General features: G+C 40.9%; 1 protein-coding gene across 1 annotated transcript in view; it reads right to left on the minus strand.

Moving 5' to 3' along the window:
• The window catches only part of LOC134531698 (uncharacterized), a 286,722-nt gene that overhangs the window by 37,733 nt on the left and 233,189 nt on the right, over positions 1-15,800 (minus strand). Inside the window, exons 11-15 of the mRNA XM_063367509.1 lie at positions 13,563-13,838; positions 9,812-10,060; positions 6,237-6,394; positions 5,694-5,834; positions 2,833-3,130 (exon numbers count right to left, since the gene is read on the minus strand). Coding sequence (XP_063223579.1) covers positions 2,833-3,130; positions 5,694-5,834; positions 6,237-6,394; positions 9,812-10,060; positions 13,563-13,838 — 1,122 coding nt within the window. The remainder of the gene's footprint in view (positions 1-2,832; positions 3,131-5,693; positions 5,835-6,236; positions 6,395-9,811; positions 10,061-13,562; positions 13,839-15,800) is intronic.

The following is a 15,800-nucleotide window of genomic DNA, read 5'->3' on the forward strand; positions in this document are numbered from 1 at the left end:
ATCTAAGTTGGTGAAAAACACCTCAACATCTCAGCAGTTGAACCAGTATATATACTACTCTTGTAGCACAGCACTACTTGTGTAACTGCGTGTAAGGTGGGTAAAGAAGTCTCAACAGACAGTGTGCAATATTCCATGTAACTTCCTGAGTTCTTGTGTGGTTAAGTCGTGGGTGATATCTGGATATTACTCGGGCGAGTAAGTATTAAGATAGGCAAAGGAAAACGGAGTGGAAGTAATAATAGGCTAATACGTTGGAGATCGCCGAAGCCGAGCTAAAATATTCACAAACCCTGAAATAGTTGTTTTTACACTGCCTATCAGCAAGTTGGCGCCCGAGGTATTATTCCAACAATTACCTCAACTACAGGTCAGGATGGGAAATAGTGTGACCACAACCGAGTCTTTGATATGTCAGCATGCGAACAAGTTTATGCACAAAAAATTAGCAGATATTTAACAGGTTATACTTTTCAGCATCTTATTGTTTGCCACATCGTGACAAAGGAGGCAGTGAGTCTTTGTATTGTAAATTTGGCTAATACTTTCAGCAGAGACTTCCGCATGGCCATAATACCTCAAACTTGATTAACCAGGAAAATATACAATAAAAAGCTGTAAATAAATCGTTCAAATAGTTATGCTAAGAGTACTGACGACATAAAGGAAAGAAAAATTACATCCATAGTATATAGAAAAACAGTGCCTGAATTGCACTTAAAAAATAAATAAAAAATCTTTCTAAGTTTTGGTGACTACGAAAAGAATCTCTCAAGATTTTTTAGTTATAGAAGATTTAAGTTTTACAAATAAACATTTTAGTAGACACTAAAATGCCTTTTTGCTGCCACCACAAAATATTTGTTAAGGTCTAAAAATCAATACAACAATAAAACTTTTGTTTTTCAGTATTTCTGCAAACATATTGCTAAAGACATCCTATTATGGGCGAGATTTGTGGTGTATGAAAATAGGTAAATTTTATAAGTGGGAGAAGTTGTTACTCTGAAGAAATGTCTCGAAGAAAATGCTGAATCTAAAATATTTTAGTAAATTTTGCCAACTATAATAAATAGGTTCCATTTACAGTTGAAACATAAACGACTGTACTTGTTTGAATAATCAAACAAAATTTGAAAGATTTACACAGTTTATAATTGAAAAGATGTAACGACTGTAGGCTGGCTGAAGAATCCCAGCGAGAAACACATCATCGCAGCTCGTGGCGGTGAGGGGAGTTACCGTGTCCACGCGGCCGAGAGCTCATGGCTGTGTGGGGAGTTAGCGTGGCCACGTGGGTATGAGCTCGTGGCTGTGAGGGGAGTTACCGTGACCACGCGGCCGAGAGCTCATGGCTGTGTGGGGAGTTACCGTGACCACGTGGGTATGAGCTCGTGGCTGTGTGGGGAGTTACCGTGGCCACGCGGCCGAGAGCTCGTGGCAGTGAGGGGAGTTACCGTGGCCACGTGGGTATGAGCTCGTGGCTGTGAGGGGAGTTACCGTGGCCACTTGGGTATGAGCTCGTGGCTGTGAGGGGAGTTACCGTGGCCACGCGGCCGAGAGCTCATGGCTGTGTGGGGAGTTACCGTGACCACGTGGGTATGAGCTCGTGGCTGTGTGGGGAGTTACCGTGGCCACGCGGCCGAGAGCTCGTGGCAGTGAGGGGTGTTACCGTGGCCACGTGGGTATGAGCTCGTGGCTGTGAGGGGAGTTACCGTGGCCACTTGGGTATGAGCTCGTGGCTGTGAGGGGAGTTACCGTGGCCACGCGGCCGAGAGCTCGTGGCTGTGAGGGGAGTTACCGTGGCCACGCGGCCGAGAGCTCGTGGCTGTGAGGGGAGTTACCGTGGCCACGTGGGTATGAGCTCGTGGCTGTGAGGGGAGTTACCGTGGCCACGTGGGTATGAGCTCGTGGCTGTGAGGGGAGTTACCGTGGCCACTTGGGTATGAGCTCGTGGCTGTGAGGGGAGTTACCGTGGACACTTGGGTATGAGCTCGTGGCTGTGAGGGGAGTTACCGTGGCCACTTGGGTATGAGCTCGTGGCTGTGAGGGGAGTTACCGTGGCCACGCGGCCGAGAGCTCGTGGCTGTGTGGGAGTTACCGTGGCCACGCGGCCGAGAGCTCGTGGCAGTGAGGGGAGTTACCGTGGCCACGTGGGTATGAGCTCGTGGCTGTGAGGGGAGTTACCGTGGCCACGCGGCCGAGAGCTCGTGGCTGTGAGGGGAGTTACCGTGGCCACGTGGGTATGAGCTCGTGGCTGTGAGGGGAGTTACCGTGGCCACGTGGGTATGAGCTCGTGGCTGTGAGGGGAGTTACCGTGGCCACGCGGCCGAGAGCTCGTGGCTGTGAGGGGAGTTACCGTGGCCACGCGGCCGAGAGCTCGTGGCTGTGAGGGGAGTTACCGTGGCCACGTGGGTATGAGCTCGTGGCTGTGTGGGGAGTTACCGTGGCCACGCGGCCGAGAGCTCATGGCTGTGTGGGGAGTTACCGTGACCACGTGGGTATGAGCTCGTGGCTGTGTGGGGAGTTACCGTGGCCACGCGGCCGAGAGCTCGTGACAGTGAGGGGAGTTACCGTGGCCACGTGGGTATGAGCTCGTGGCTGTGAGGGGAGTTACCGTGGCCACTTGGGTATGAGCTCGTGGCTGTGAGGGGAGTTACCGTGGCCACGCGGCCGAGAGCTCGTGGCTGTGAGGGGAGTTACTGTGGCCACGTGGGTATGAGCTCGTGGCTGTGTGGGGAGTTACCGTGGCCACGCGGCCGAGAGCTCGTGGCTGTGAGGGGAGTTACTGTGGCCACGCGGCCGAGAGCTCGTGGCTGTGAGGGAAGTTACCGTGGCTACGCGGCCGACCAGCAGCAGCGTGTAGGAACCCGGCCGGCGGCAGTGGCACAGCGCGCGCGCCTCGGCCGGCAGCAGCACGGTGGAGCACGCCTCCAGGTCCCAGGCCCGTGGCCCGGCCCCCAGGGGCCGCACGGCGCACGCCACCTCGCAGTCGCTGCAGTTGCGTCCCGGCCGTACGAGCTCCAGCTCCAGCTCCAACTCCAGCTCCAGCGACACTTGTTCCCTCTCTTCGCGCACCTCCACGCTCAGCACGCGCGATATCATCTCGTACTGGAACTCCTGCCCGTCCCTGCCGGCATTCCTCCTGTTATCCATCCCGCATAGGCGTACCCAGGATTTTTTTTCGGTGGAGGGGGGGGGGGGGTGTTTCTTCCAGATTTTTTCCGCGGGGGGGGGGGGGTTTTCTGATTTTTAAGAAAAACTGCATAAACACCAAAAAAATAATTGTTTTAATAAACTTTTTTAAGCTTACAAACTTTTTACAGAAGAATTCTTATATATATATATATATATATATATATGGCAAATTCAGTAACCACATTCTCCGGGTCGATGTGGATGTTGTAGTGGACATTCATGAACCAACCACTGCAATTCAAATTTGTTTTTTTTTTTAACTTACCAATTGGGCTGCTTGGTGACGTTCTCTCTCGTCGCTCGGTGTGAAACTTCAGAAAATGAGTTTCGAATGACATGAGTGTTCATTATATTCTTGCCTTTATTTGTGTGGGGGGGGGGGGGCTATAACCCCCAAAACACCCCCCCTGGGTACGCCTATGACACACCGAGATCTAGAAACTATCATGTTATTATAGCCCACAAGGGAATACGATACGAGACCAGGGAGTTTAACGGATGAGTGGGTGGGGAAGCAGTAGTACCACGTGAGAACATACAGTCTCTCCACAACATCCACAAACTTTCCCACTTGCGAATAATCCAGGTTTTTTTTTATCCCTGAGTGGCTAGCCCTTTGGTATCTTCAACACTTATTCAACCTGAATGATACTTTATATTTAAAATTAAATTTTACTATGAATCCAAAAAATTATTAGGAGGATTTATTGCATTAATATTTTCAATATTAATTTTTATATTTATAAAATTTTATAAATTTTTCAATGAAGTAAATTGAACTCGGTTAATCAACTAACTGATTGATCAATAGTAATGGTAGCCCACGTTTTACAATTATAGGAGCTAAACCAGTGGAAGATACTTACATTATCCCCAGTGACACCCTTGAAACCTTAAAGTATCATCTTAAGGGCCCCGCCTTTCTGGACTCACATACGGCGTGCAGAGCTTCAGGAAAACTACTGAAGATATTTGAGCGGGGTCTGTTTACGAAAAGCATTTAAGACTTTGACCAGGATGAAACTATTTTGTTTACGGATTAAATCTTAAAAGAAGAGTTATAAATATAGTTTAAAAAACTAAAGAAACATGCTTTTAAAGATTATCAAACTAAAAAGTAAAAAATAATTTTAAATTAAATTTATGACAATAGTATATAAGCAATACTAGTATAAATGAGAAAAAAGCTTGAGGCGCTTTGTGCCATATTTTTTGAATATTAAGCGCCCCATGCTTTTTTCTCATTTATACTAGTATTGCTTATATACTATTGTCATAAATTTAATTTTAAAATTATTTTTTACTTTTTAGTTTGATAATCTTTAAAAGCATGTTTATTTAGTTTTTTAAACTATATTTATTTTTAACTTTTTAGTTTGATATTCTTTAAAAGCATGTTTTTTTAGTTTTTTAAACTATATTTATGTATAATTATCATAGGGAAATGAGTTACCGACACTACCTATTACCATCTGAGATAACTATTTGGAGTTGCAACGTCACAAAGAAATGGTAAAGTCTCTACGAATCATTTGCAGTTAGATGTATGGATATAATATTAGAATTTACCGGAAAAAAAAAAAAAAACATTTTTTTTTTCGGCGTGGCCGGGAGTAGAACCCACGAACGCTGAATCCGAAAGCTGACATCACAGAAGTAGCGCGCCTTAGACCGCTCGGCTAACGAACGTAATGAAATGGGTGGGACATTATACAGTGATGAGTCACTCACTCTTAGTCGAAAGAGTTACAGACGGACAGACAGAGTTACAGACGGACAGACAAACATACAGGTGAAGCTAATATAAAGCATGTAAAAATGGCTACAAGTAGTGTTTTTAGAGTAATTTATAGACATAAAGGAACCGGTAAAAATCCTTTAAAGCACTAAAGGGCTTTGCATTTCACCTTTATCTTTTATCCGACATATAATGTTACGGATACCACTCAAATTACAAAGTTGTCCTATGCACGACAATAAGACTGCGCTTGGAGGAGATACCATGCTGGAAGCAGCAGCGAGCGTCACGCTTATCATCCCGCCCCACTAACAAATACACCCCTGACAAGGCGGTCCCCTTAAAGCAGAGATCACACACACACATAATTTATAGCTATCAAGCATTTTCATTTTAATGAATATATTGTTAAAATATGCCCATATAAATTCAAACTAACGTTTTACATTGCCTAATACGAGTGAAAACATTGTGTTTATTTGATCTATAAAAGAACTTGATTTTTAAGTTGGATTTCAGTGGTAACAATATAGGGTATTACTACCATGAAAATTTTATTGCATTTTTCCTTAAAATATATCAACAAATAGTACTAATGCTAAGCAATGGAAAAAAAGTACATTTAATTTCTTTATTCTACCACATATTCTCCTTTAGTTATCTTGCACAAAAAATTCCACAAATATAATGAAAAAAAAAAAAAAATACACGAATGTACTGAAAAACGTTTGGTTAAAAATATACACAGGAAACTCACCTTCTTCTCCCAACATCCCTCTGATGCAGAAAATCCGCCAGGTTTTTGTACACTTGAACTATGATGGTGAAATTTTTCAGTGTTTCTGCAGCAGCAGGCAATACGCGAAGGTCGAATCGATCAAGCAGCCACGATGGATAGCTGGGAATAAATTCATAATTTGTCAAAGTACCTAGCTACTAAACCATTTTCTCCACATAAATCATCAAACTAAAAATTTAGAAAATTTTTAATGGATACAGATTTTTTAAAAAAGCGATAAGGTGATTTATTATATTTATATTCTGATAAATGTTACAAGTTTTGAAAGTTAAGTGTATCAGTGTGAACAAGTTATTACATATTCATTTTATCAGCAAGACTTGAAAATATTGAAATCCTAAACATATGATTGCATGCAAAGGTGAAATCTCAGTTTGATACACCACTCGTGGAGTGGAAGACATTCACCCCATGAGAGCGACTATCAGCAGCAGTTATCCCCATCTGCTGCCGTGCGGGGAACTCTGGGCTTGGCCCTGCGCGACAGTCCTTCGAACTCACCTGAGGTTCGCCAGCGGGAAGCGCAGGTGGACCGCCCCCGGACCGCTCGCCCCCAGCACGTCCAAGGTGACGCAGCTGAAGCTTGCGTGGCCGGAGCCGAGCACCGAGGCCCACAGAAGGCCCGTGCCTCGCACCAGGCTCTGCAGCTCCGCCACGCTCTGGCACAACAACCACCCACAAGCTCTCAGGTCTCTATAGCACTCTCAGTCCTCGTGAGCGCCAGCCCACAGCTTTCGAGCGACGACTTCAGATGTACTGCATGTCCATTGAATAACGTCCCAGTTTCAATGGCACATCATAATGCAGACTATTTACAACAAATAATGGGTAAAAATCAAAAGGTAAACTCACCTAGTTTTTCATATAAAGTTCAATATTTTCATCTTAAGTTATACGGCACGCATCCAACCTTAAAGTCCAATAATTCTACCCACAATTTGGTCAACACGTTCGGGGTAATGGAAGCAAAAGTCTCTTCAATTCCGAGTCTTAAATCTGACAAATCATTATTAGTTAGCGGCGGAACGTAGACACGATCTTTTATAAAGCCCACAAAGGAAAATTAATTGCATGGTGTTATGTCAGGTGAACGCGGAGGCCAGCGAAAAGGTGCTCTGTCGTCTCGACCACTACGTCCCATCCAGCGGTCAGGGAAGTCAACGTTCAACCACTCTCGTACAAAAATATTCCAATGTGGAGGGGCTCCATCCTGTTGCCAAATAAAGTTTACATGTTCACCCTTCTACTGATTGGGGAAAGAGCCATTCTTTCAACATATCCAGATAAGCCACCCCTGTTACGGTAGCTTCAGAGAAACAAAATGGTCCGTACACTTGACGTCGGTACAAAGCGTTTAATTTTGGGGAATCTCTTTGGTTTTCTACAAGTTCATGAGGATGTTCTGACTCCTGACAATAACGTTTAACTGAAATTACATATTCACTTTTAGCATATTGCATAACACAAAACGCTTTGCGTTCAGGAGTCGCCATTTTGCGTAGGTGGCGCTGCAAGCGAGAAAACAACAAAGCAGTTCACGTGAATGCACTTATTTAAAACTATTTGAGTTACTCTTTGGGACCTTGAACCAATACTCTACAGCGCTTAAAGTTTATACAATTGAAGTTTATAAATGGGGCATTATTGTATGGACATATTGTACATGTGTAACAGAGGAGTTTCTAACGCGAATTTTCACTGCAACAGGGTATTTAATGTTTGTGTAATTTTATAATATTTTTACATCATTTTTACGCAAATACAATAAGTCTTACAGAAAATTTAACACTTACATATAAACCTGTTTTTGAGTGCTACTAGACTTTTTTATGTCTACGTGCGGCACTTTTTAATATTATAAAGTATCAAGTGAAGAATGAACAACAAAATAATCATTCAAAACATTAATCATCCCAAATTACATTTTTTAATGACTACATCTGCCCACGTGTTGTTTCGAAGAAAAAATTAAAAACGACTTTTGGCGAAGTTGGGAAATAGTTTTATAGACTATTTAGAAAGGAACAAACATACAATACCCTCGAACAGAGCCATGCATTTGGTACCTGTTGAAAATTTTCACACATGACATTCAAAATAAGAATAAAATTACCGTTGAACATATATTAGGAAAAAGTGCAATGTCACTGCCTACATGAGATTTGAAAAACCACACTATCCCCCTATCTCATCCCTTAAAGCACAAAGTTGGTACATATTAATAAAGTTAAGCAGAATTAATGTTAAAAACAAGAGAAAATTTACTACTTTATCAGTTTTTAAAATATCCACCCTCATCTTCCTGTTCACATGATGTTTCACATGCCACCCCGTCTCCTATTCCCATTCCTTAAAACAGGATAGTGATATTTCTTTATGAAATTTGCACATTTGATGTCAAAATTAAGAGGATGATAACCGTCTATGTCCTACTAAAAAAGTTTTCCCATCCCTTTGTCTACATTACACTTCTAAAAACAACCCTTATTTCCCCTTACTACCTCTAAAGCAGTATCATGGTATGTCTTGAAATTTTGCAAACTCGACGTCCAAGTAAATTAACTATTTTCATTTAATTAAAATTCAACCCATTCAAATTATTTATATGAGTCATTGAAAACCACCACTTAAAGTATAGTACTGGTAGAACTTGATAACATCTTGCACACTTGACGTTAAAAAAAGGAGAAAAATTACTGACTACATAATGATTTTCATAAAAACATTTTTATTGAATACATTATATTTCTAAAAACTTCTCCACCTCCATTTTCCACCCATTTAAGGAGAATTTATGAATTGTTAACATTTTTCACACTTTAGTTGAAAATAAAATAAAATAATTGTTAATTCTACACTTCTTCCCTTGCTACATGAAGTTCATAAATAACTACCCTCATTGCACTTTAATACCCCGTAAAGCAAATTGTTTACTCTCCTTGGTGAAACTTTAGACAATTCAAGTGCAAAAAATAAGGAATTAATCGTCAAAATCCAATTTAAGACAAAGAATTTCACTGAAAACATTAGATTACGAATACTAAACCCCAATTTTCCCCTTCCTGCCACTTGAAGCAGTAATTTGGTCCACCTAAATGTAATTTTAAAAACTTGACAATAAAAATTAAAACACTACTATCTACATACGATTTTAACAAAAATTTAACTGAATGCATGAGATTTTGAAACACTATTTGCCTCCCACTACCCACCCCAACCCCTACCAACTACATCACCCTTTTCTCCCCTTAAATCAGAATCTGGGCAACTCCTGATGAAATTTTGCACACTTAACATTCAAATTAAGTTGACAATTATTGTATACATACGATTTAAAAAAAAATCCCTTCACCCTGTGTTCAGCCCGGGCAACACCGGGTAAATCACCTAGTACTTAAACAAAACGGGTTTGGTTACTATTTTTAATAGTCTGACACACCTAAACTTGATTGGGAATCAAACAAAAATTCACAACGAAAAATATATTATAACTATAATCAATTTTGTTTGATCATCCTCAGTGGTATTATCATTTTTAGTTTGGACAGTAATTTTTTAACTATTACATTTAAGGGTTTTACTATCATGCATGTTAAATTTATACTCCAAAATAATGACATTTTCACATATTAATTTATTTTCAAGAGACGTCACCTACCTTTTGTCAGTCAGAATCATCTCAAACCTGCTGCTACGTCAGCGACGTCACCTACCTGCTGGTCCGTCAGTGACGTCACCTTTCTCCTGGTCTGTCAGAGACGTCACCTATATGCTTGTCCATCAGAGATGTCATTCTAACTGCTTGTCCGTCAGTGAAATCACCTTCCTCCTGGTCCGTCAAATATTTCACCTACCTGTTGGCCATCAAAGATGAACCCTATCTTATTGTCTGTCAGAGACGTCACCTAACTGCTGGTACGTCAGTGACGTCACCTACCTGCTGGTCCGTCAGTGACATAACCTACGTGCTGGTCCCTCAGAGACGTCATCTACCTGCTGGTCCATCAGAGACGTCTCATACTCGCTAGTCCGTCAGAGACGTCACCTAGCTGCTACTCCGTCAGGAATGTCCCTACCTGCTGGTCCGTCAGAGACCGCCTGTCCTCCAGCAGGGCGTTGATGACCCGCAGGAACGTGTCCTTGGAGGCCAGGAAGTCCTCCCGGTCCTTGGTGTGCAGAAGGAAGTCCTGCAACGTCCTGAGCAAGGACACCACCGTCTTGCCCTCGCCTGGCAGAGGGGACGGCTGCTCTTCGAGGTACCGCAGGCACTGGCATAGACTCTCCGACACATTCGTGGTCTCGTAGCCCAGGGTCAAGCTCTCCACCTGCGCCAAAACACACGTGACATGCGTGCTTTCTTCTTCAATCTGGATACCACTTCCGCAACATAAATAGTAATGAATGATTCAAGAAATTGCTTTGAAGTACCTATATGTTCACACGTATTTAAAAATCTGCTCTTCCAAAAACGAATCATCGCTACTTTTACAAATGATTCCTTTAGAAACTAATTGCCAAGAAAAAGTTTGTAATACTACAAGAAAGATGTGACTTTGTACGAAAAATGCGTTTGGTTAATTTGCAGAAATGAAATACCTTTTTCGATATAATACTATGTATTTATTCCGAAAATTGGCTCATAATTTTAATTTTGAACGATGTTTTTTTTTAATTCAAGCATTATTGATTTTAAACCATAGAAAATATAATAGAATATTCAATAATTTAATTTCATTTGGTTTTATCATGCTTAATAATGTGATCAGTTAATACTGGATAGCTATTCAGGAAATGGTTTCAAATTAATTTAACTATTGGAGGTACTGGGACAACACAATACATAAATGCCTGGGCAAGAATTCGTACCCGGCATTACTGCGTACACTATTTTGTGTTGATACACGTGTTTTCATGAAATTGTACAAATTTACAAATATCTGTAATTTTACACGAATATTTCTATTTAATTCACAAAAACAAAATACAGTGTTGCTGAGGAATTACTGACGCGGCATATGTCGTAAAAAAGAACATGACAGAGCTGCTCATTGCTACATAGTGACGCTCATTAGATTGTTCATGAGAAATTCACATACTCGTTCCTATTTACAGCAATTGGGTAATTTTTGTTGCACAAAGATTTTGAATATATTTGTTTGAAATATTTTAAAGTGTCTCTTATTAAATGGTATAATATAAATTCTGATACAATAGTTAAAGTTAGGTTTAGACCAGATGAATGAATTTTCAAGATCTTTCTGAGAAGTGGTTGGTAGTAGTTCTTTCTCTCCCCTCCACAAAACTCTTAAAAATGCGACACGTTCATAAGTCCTGCCACTTATCTCAGGCTGCTCCTGTTACCTGTTAATTTGTTTTTCAAAATAAGGGTATTGTAGTGCTCTACAAGGAACACTCTCAAAAACCGTATTTTTGATAGTAAGTTATAATTTTGTTGATTTTCTCTCACTTATTGACATATATGTGTGGTTAATATGCAATTAGATGTACTTATAAATTATTTTAATTAGTATTTATGTCACAATAATTTAATGTATAAATGAAGATGAAGTAAAATTTCACTAGTAAGAACACCTGTTTAATTTAACAGTTGAGGTATGGTAAATAAGAAAATCTTACAAGATGTACAAGGAAGGGAAATCAAGATGGAGAGAAGTACAAGAGAGCATTCGACATAGCAGAATTGTACCCATAAACCAGCATGTGAGAACCGCTATTACGAGGAATTAACTTCGTGTGGGGCACGGGAACATACAACAACCTCGGAAAGTATAAGTAATATCACAAGTAAAGATAAGAAAACTAACGATTTTAACGATTGTCGGTATAAAAATTCCTACTTTTCTTCATGTTTGCATGCTGTTAATGATTCCATGCTATAAATTTAGATTATACTTTTTTTTTACGAAACAAAAGTTATTTTAAGTTTCACTTTATTAGGGTCGGTACTGGTCTCGAAAAACTTTCAGTGCGAGTCTTATAGCTAGAGACCGGAAAAATTCGCGGATTCTTTTCACGATATGCTAAAATGGAACTACTTATACCGCACTGCTGCAGCTGCTATTGGCTCGCCGTTTATGAGGGAGACTCTCGGCCAGTGAGAAAACCCTCGACCAGGGAAGTGCCCAATCACAGACCATCCCGGCGGAGATGCATCACAAGTCAGTAGCCAATGAACGGGTGGCATTTTCCCGAGTACGTACATGACTGTGGAGTCTATCCTAAAGGTCAATGAATGCTCGAATTTTTCCAGTCTCTACTTATAACTAGAGACCTGAAAAATTCGCGGATTCATTTCGTGAAATGCTACAATTCAAATAATTATACTTTATTGCTGCTTCATCCATTGGTTCACTGTTAATCTGGTTTAATGAGGGCCAATTAGAGACCCTCACTCATAAGAAGTGTCGAATCACATGCTACCCAGTCGAGACGACTCACAAGTCAACAGCCAATTAACAGTTGACATTTGCCCGAAAGTGCAGAGGTTAGTGGAGTCTATCCTGGAGGTAATTGAACCCGCGAATTTTTTTCCGGCCTCTACTTATAACCTGTTGTATGATTAATCGAGACCTGTAAAATTCGCGATTTCAAATCCCTAAAGGATAGACTCCATGATCCTCTATGCACTCGTGCAAATAAGGTACATTTGCTGATTGGTTACTGACTCGTAACACCTGTTGACTGGAATGATCGTGATTCGCTAATTCTTATGTTAAAGATTTTTCATTGGCCCAGAGTCCTTCAGATAAACTGTGGCCCAATCACTGAAGCAATAATAATGTCAAAAGTATTATTTGGACTCTATCCTATCGCGGAATGAATCCGCGAATTTTGCAGGTCTCTATTGATTGAGTAACGAGAACGTAGTATTGAACGCACTTTGTGGCCGAACTAGTCTGCTGAATTGTACGTTTATTATGTGTAGAGACCTGCAAAATTCGCGGTTTCGATGGGGCCTTCAGGATAGACTGCACAAACCCCTGTACACTCGGGCAAATAATGCAAGCGCATTGGCTGCCGACTTGTAAGTCGTCTCAGCTGGTTTGTCCGTGATTCGATCCTTCTTTGGTTGAGGGGTTAAATAACTGGTTTGAGATTCGTCCAGACGAACAGCAAGCCAATGTCAAAATCATCTAAGAGGTGTACGTGTGTTCGAATTCTAGCCTCATCACCGAATGAATCCGCGAATGTTGCAGGTCTGTAGCGACGCGATGCATCACCGTGCGGCGAGCGTGTTTGAAACCGGCGCGAGGCGGCATGTTCGCCGGAGGATGTGCGGGTCGGGACAGCATGAGTAGTGTATATAATAGGGGCTCCGAGACCAGGCTCGATCACAATCCAAGATGGCGGACCAGCTCTCGGCTCCGCCGCCTGGAGCCTGTTCTCGGAGCCCCTATTATATACAAGGGCGTAGGAACCGGGGGGGAAACAGGGGGGACGTGTCCCCCTGAACTTTTTGGGTGGAGGGGACTGTCCCCCCCCCCCCCCAACTTTCTAGACCGTGATATTTTTATTTTATAATATTATTCTGCCCAACTTTATTTGTACATTCTTCACTCATCAAATTTTATCTTAAGAAAACAATAATAATTTTAACATCGATGTATCCAATGGTTAGATACAAAAACTGCTTAAAAAGCGCTATTTTTGCACTTTTAAAATCAAAATTTTCCGATGGAGGACCCCAGGACCCCCCATCTTAGTAAGAGGGGAATGGGTTTACATGACATCAAAATCATTATTTGTCCCCCCCCCCCAACTTTATGAACACAGCTACGCCAATGATTATGTACCACCAACGCGCACCTGGTCGCGCAGGGCCGCGAGGCCGGGCCGCGCGCAGCCGGACAGGTCGGGCGGCAGCCAGGCGGCGGCGGCTCCGTCGCGCAGCGCGCAGCGGCGGGAGGCGGTGCCGGCGGCGGGCGGGGGGCAGGCGAGCAGCGCCACGCCGTGCGGCGCCGTGAGCGGCCAGCGGGCCTGGGGCGGGCAGGCGGGCAGCCCCGCCCCCAGCACGTCCACGGCGACCACCGCGGCGCGCGCCGGGCGGCGGCCGTGCGCCAGGCACTCGTAGCGCGCCGAGCGCTGCGCACACGGCCACACGCCGCAGTCCTGCACCCTCTCTGCACGGACATGATACATGCACGGAGAACAACACCACATCAGTTCATTCCGAACTGTTTTGTCATTGGAAAGCTACAGTGTCCGTCGGTGCAGCCGTCGTGGTGTTGTCCAAGACACCTGTCTGGTTTCATCGTCGGGTCCATCTTATCAAACACAGCTGATTTTAACTTTTTTTCTGCAAAATTTATGTTTTAATTTTTTTTTTTTTGCATTCTTGAATTTTTTTGCATGACAAACAGTGCCAACCTGCAATGGCGCATTTCCAAACACAAGTTCTGAAAAATCGTCCTACAATAGAGTTCAAAGGAGAGAGTGATTTTTTTTTTTCCAAGGCTTAAATTGAACGGAAAATAGAAAATAGGACTAGTTATCTACATTAAAAATAATCTGGCTTACACGCATAACCACTTTTGAAATCCCAACCCAGAATAAATAGATAAAAAAATGAAACTTTAAATACACCTGATATTTTACTGGTATAAATATTTACTTAAATATGTTAGGGGTTTTCATATACATTTCATACATTGTTTTAATATTTGTGTTATAATACCTGCGTTTGGTAAGTTTGTATACTATATATCTTCTAATTGCAGCTATCTGTTAAGGATGTTGCACATCTTCAAATTAATTTTAATATTTACGATACTTTATATTTAAATGAATCCATACGGAACTCTGTATGCTAAGCTAATAAAAAAATAAATTGGAAATATTTTAGGACAATATAATTTTTTGTTGATACTTAAATGTCAAATATTTCTAAATAATTTAAAGCAAGAATTTGGTTTTCAACTGGGAAGTTTTCTGAACTATACCATTATGTTTGATGATATTTATTCAGACGGAATAAATATTATTAATTTCTATCAATTTAAAACTATGTTCTGATTTATTGAAAAAAAATTATGAATCATTATCGCAAAAAAATTGCCTCTATTTTAATTATAATTTATCATCCAAAGTCTTGTCAATCTTTTACAATATAATTTTCCTTTAAGTTATAATAAAAGATAAATTAGATTATTAACATTTTTTGTTTTATATAACTCATTAAAATTAATATTTTACACTAAAATTAACAAAATGTCTTTGTTTTACTTCTGACAAAGTTTCAATACCAGTTTGTAAAAGCATATATCACGATTTTCAGCTTATTTCTTTAGAATTAAAAACTTTTGAATCAATAAAGCTATTTTAAAGTTTAAAGCATCTAAAGCAAGCATTAGAAATACAATTTTTCTTAACAAGCCACAACAATAGGAAGGTAAAGAAATAAAAACTTTCACACATTGTTCATGTCATGTTATAGCTCTCAAAGATAATCCAAATGGGACTGTTTTTAAGGACGGTAGTAATACGTATGTTATTACTACAAACCTTTGTCAAATACCAATCAATTTTTAGAGGCACTAAGTAATAGATTCTTCAGGGACTGAACACATACTCACGCACATGAATGAAATAAAACTACTTCTCAAAAAATATTGTAATATTGTTTTGGAGAAAATTAAAAAAAAAACATTAAGAGAGTAACAATTTCTCTTTTATTCTATGGGTCTTGTCGATATGCATGTAGACATGGAAATTATTAAAATAATCCATAATATCATAAATACGAAAGTGTGTTTGTTGGTTTGTCCTTCGTTCACGCAGCAACGGATCGACGGATCAACATGTTTTTTTTTTTGGCATAGAGATAGTTGTTGGACCGGAGAGTGACATAGGCTACTTTATATCCCGAAAATAAATGCACGGTGTCTGTAGGATATATCTGGAGCATAAATTATGTAACTAACTCTTCATGCTAAGTGGCCATGGTAACGGGCTTTGGCAGTATTTAAATATTTTGCATCTCCGCGGCAACGGCCATTGCATCAGTTGCTTGCAGTTTTGACTTTTGTTTTGTTGGGGTGGTTCAAC

This window comes from Bacillus rossius, chromosome 5 (genome assembly GCF_032445375.1).
Source record: "Bacillus rossius redtenbacheri isolate Brsri chromosome 5, Brsri_v3, whole genome shotgun sequence".
Lineage (NCBI taxonomy): Eukaryota > Metazoa > Arthropoda > Insecta > Phasmatodea > Bacillidae > Bacillus > Bacillus rossius.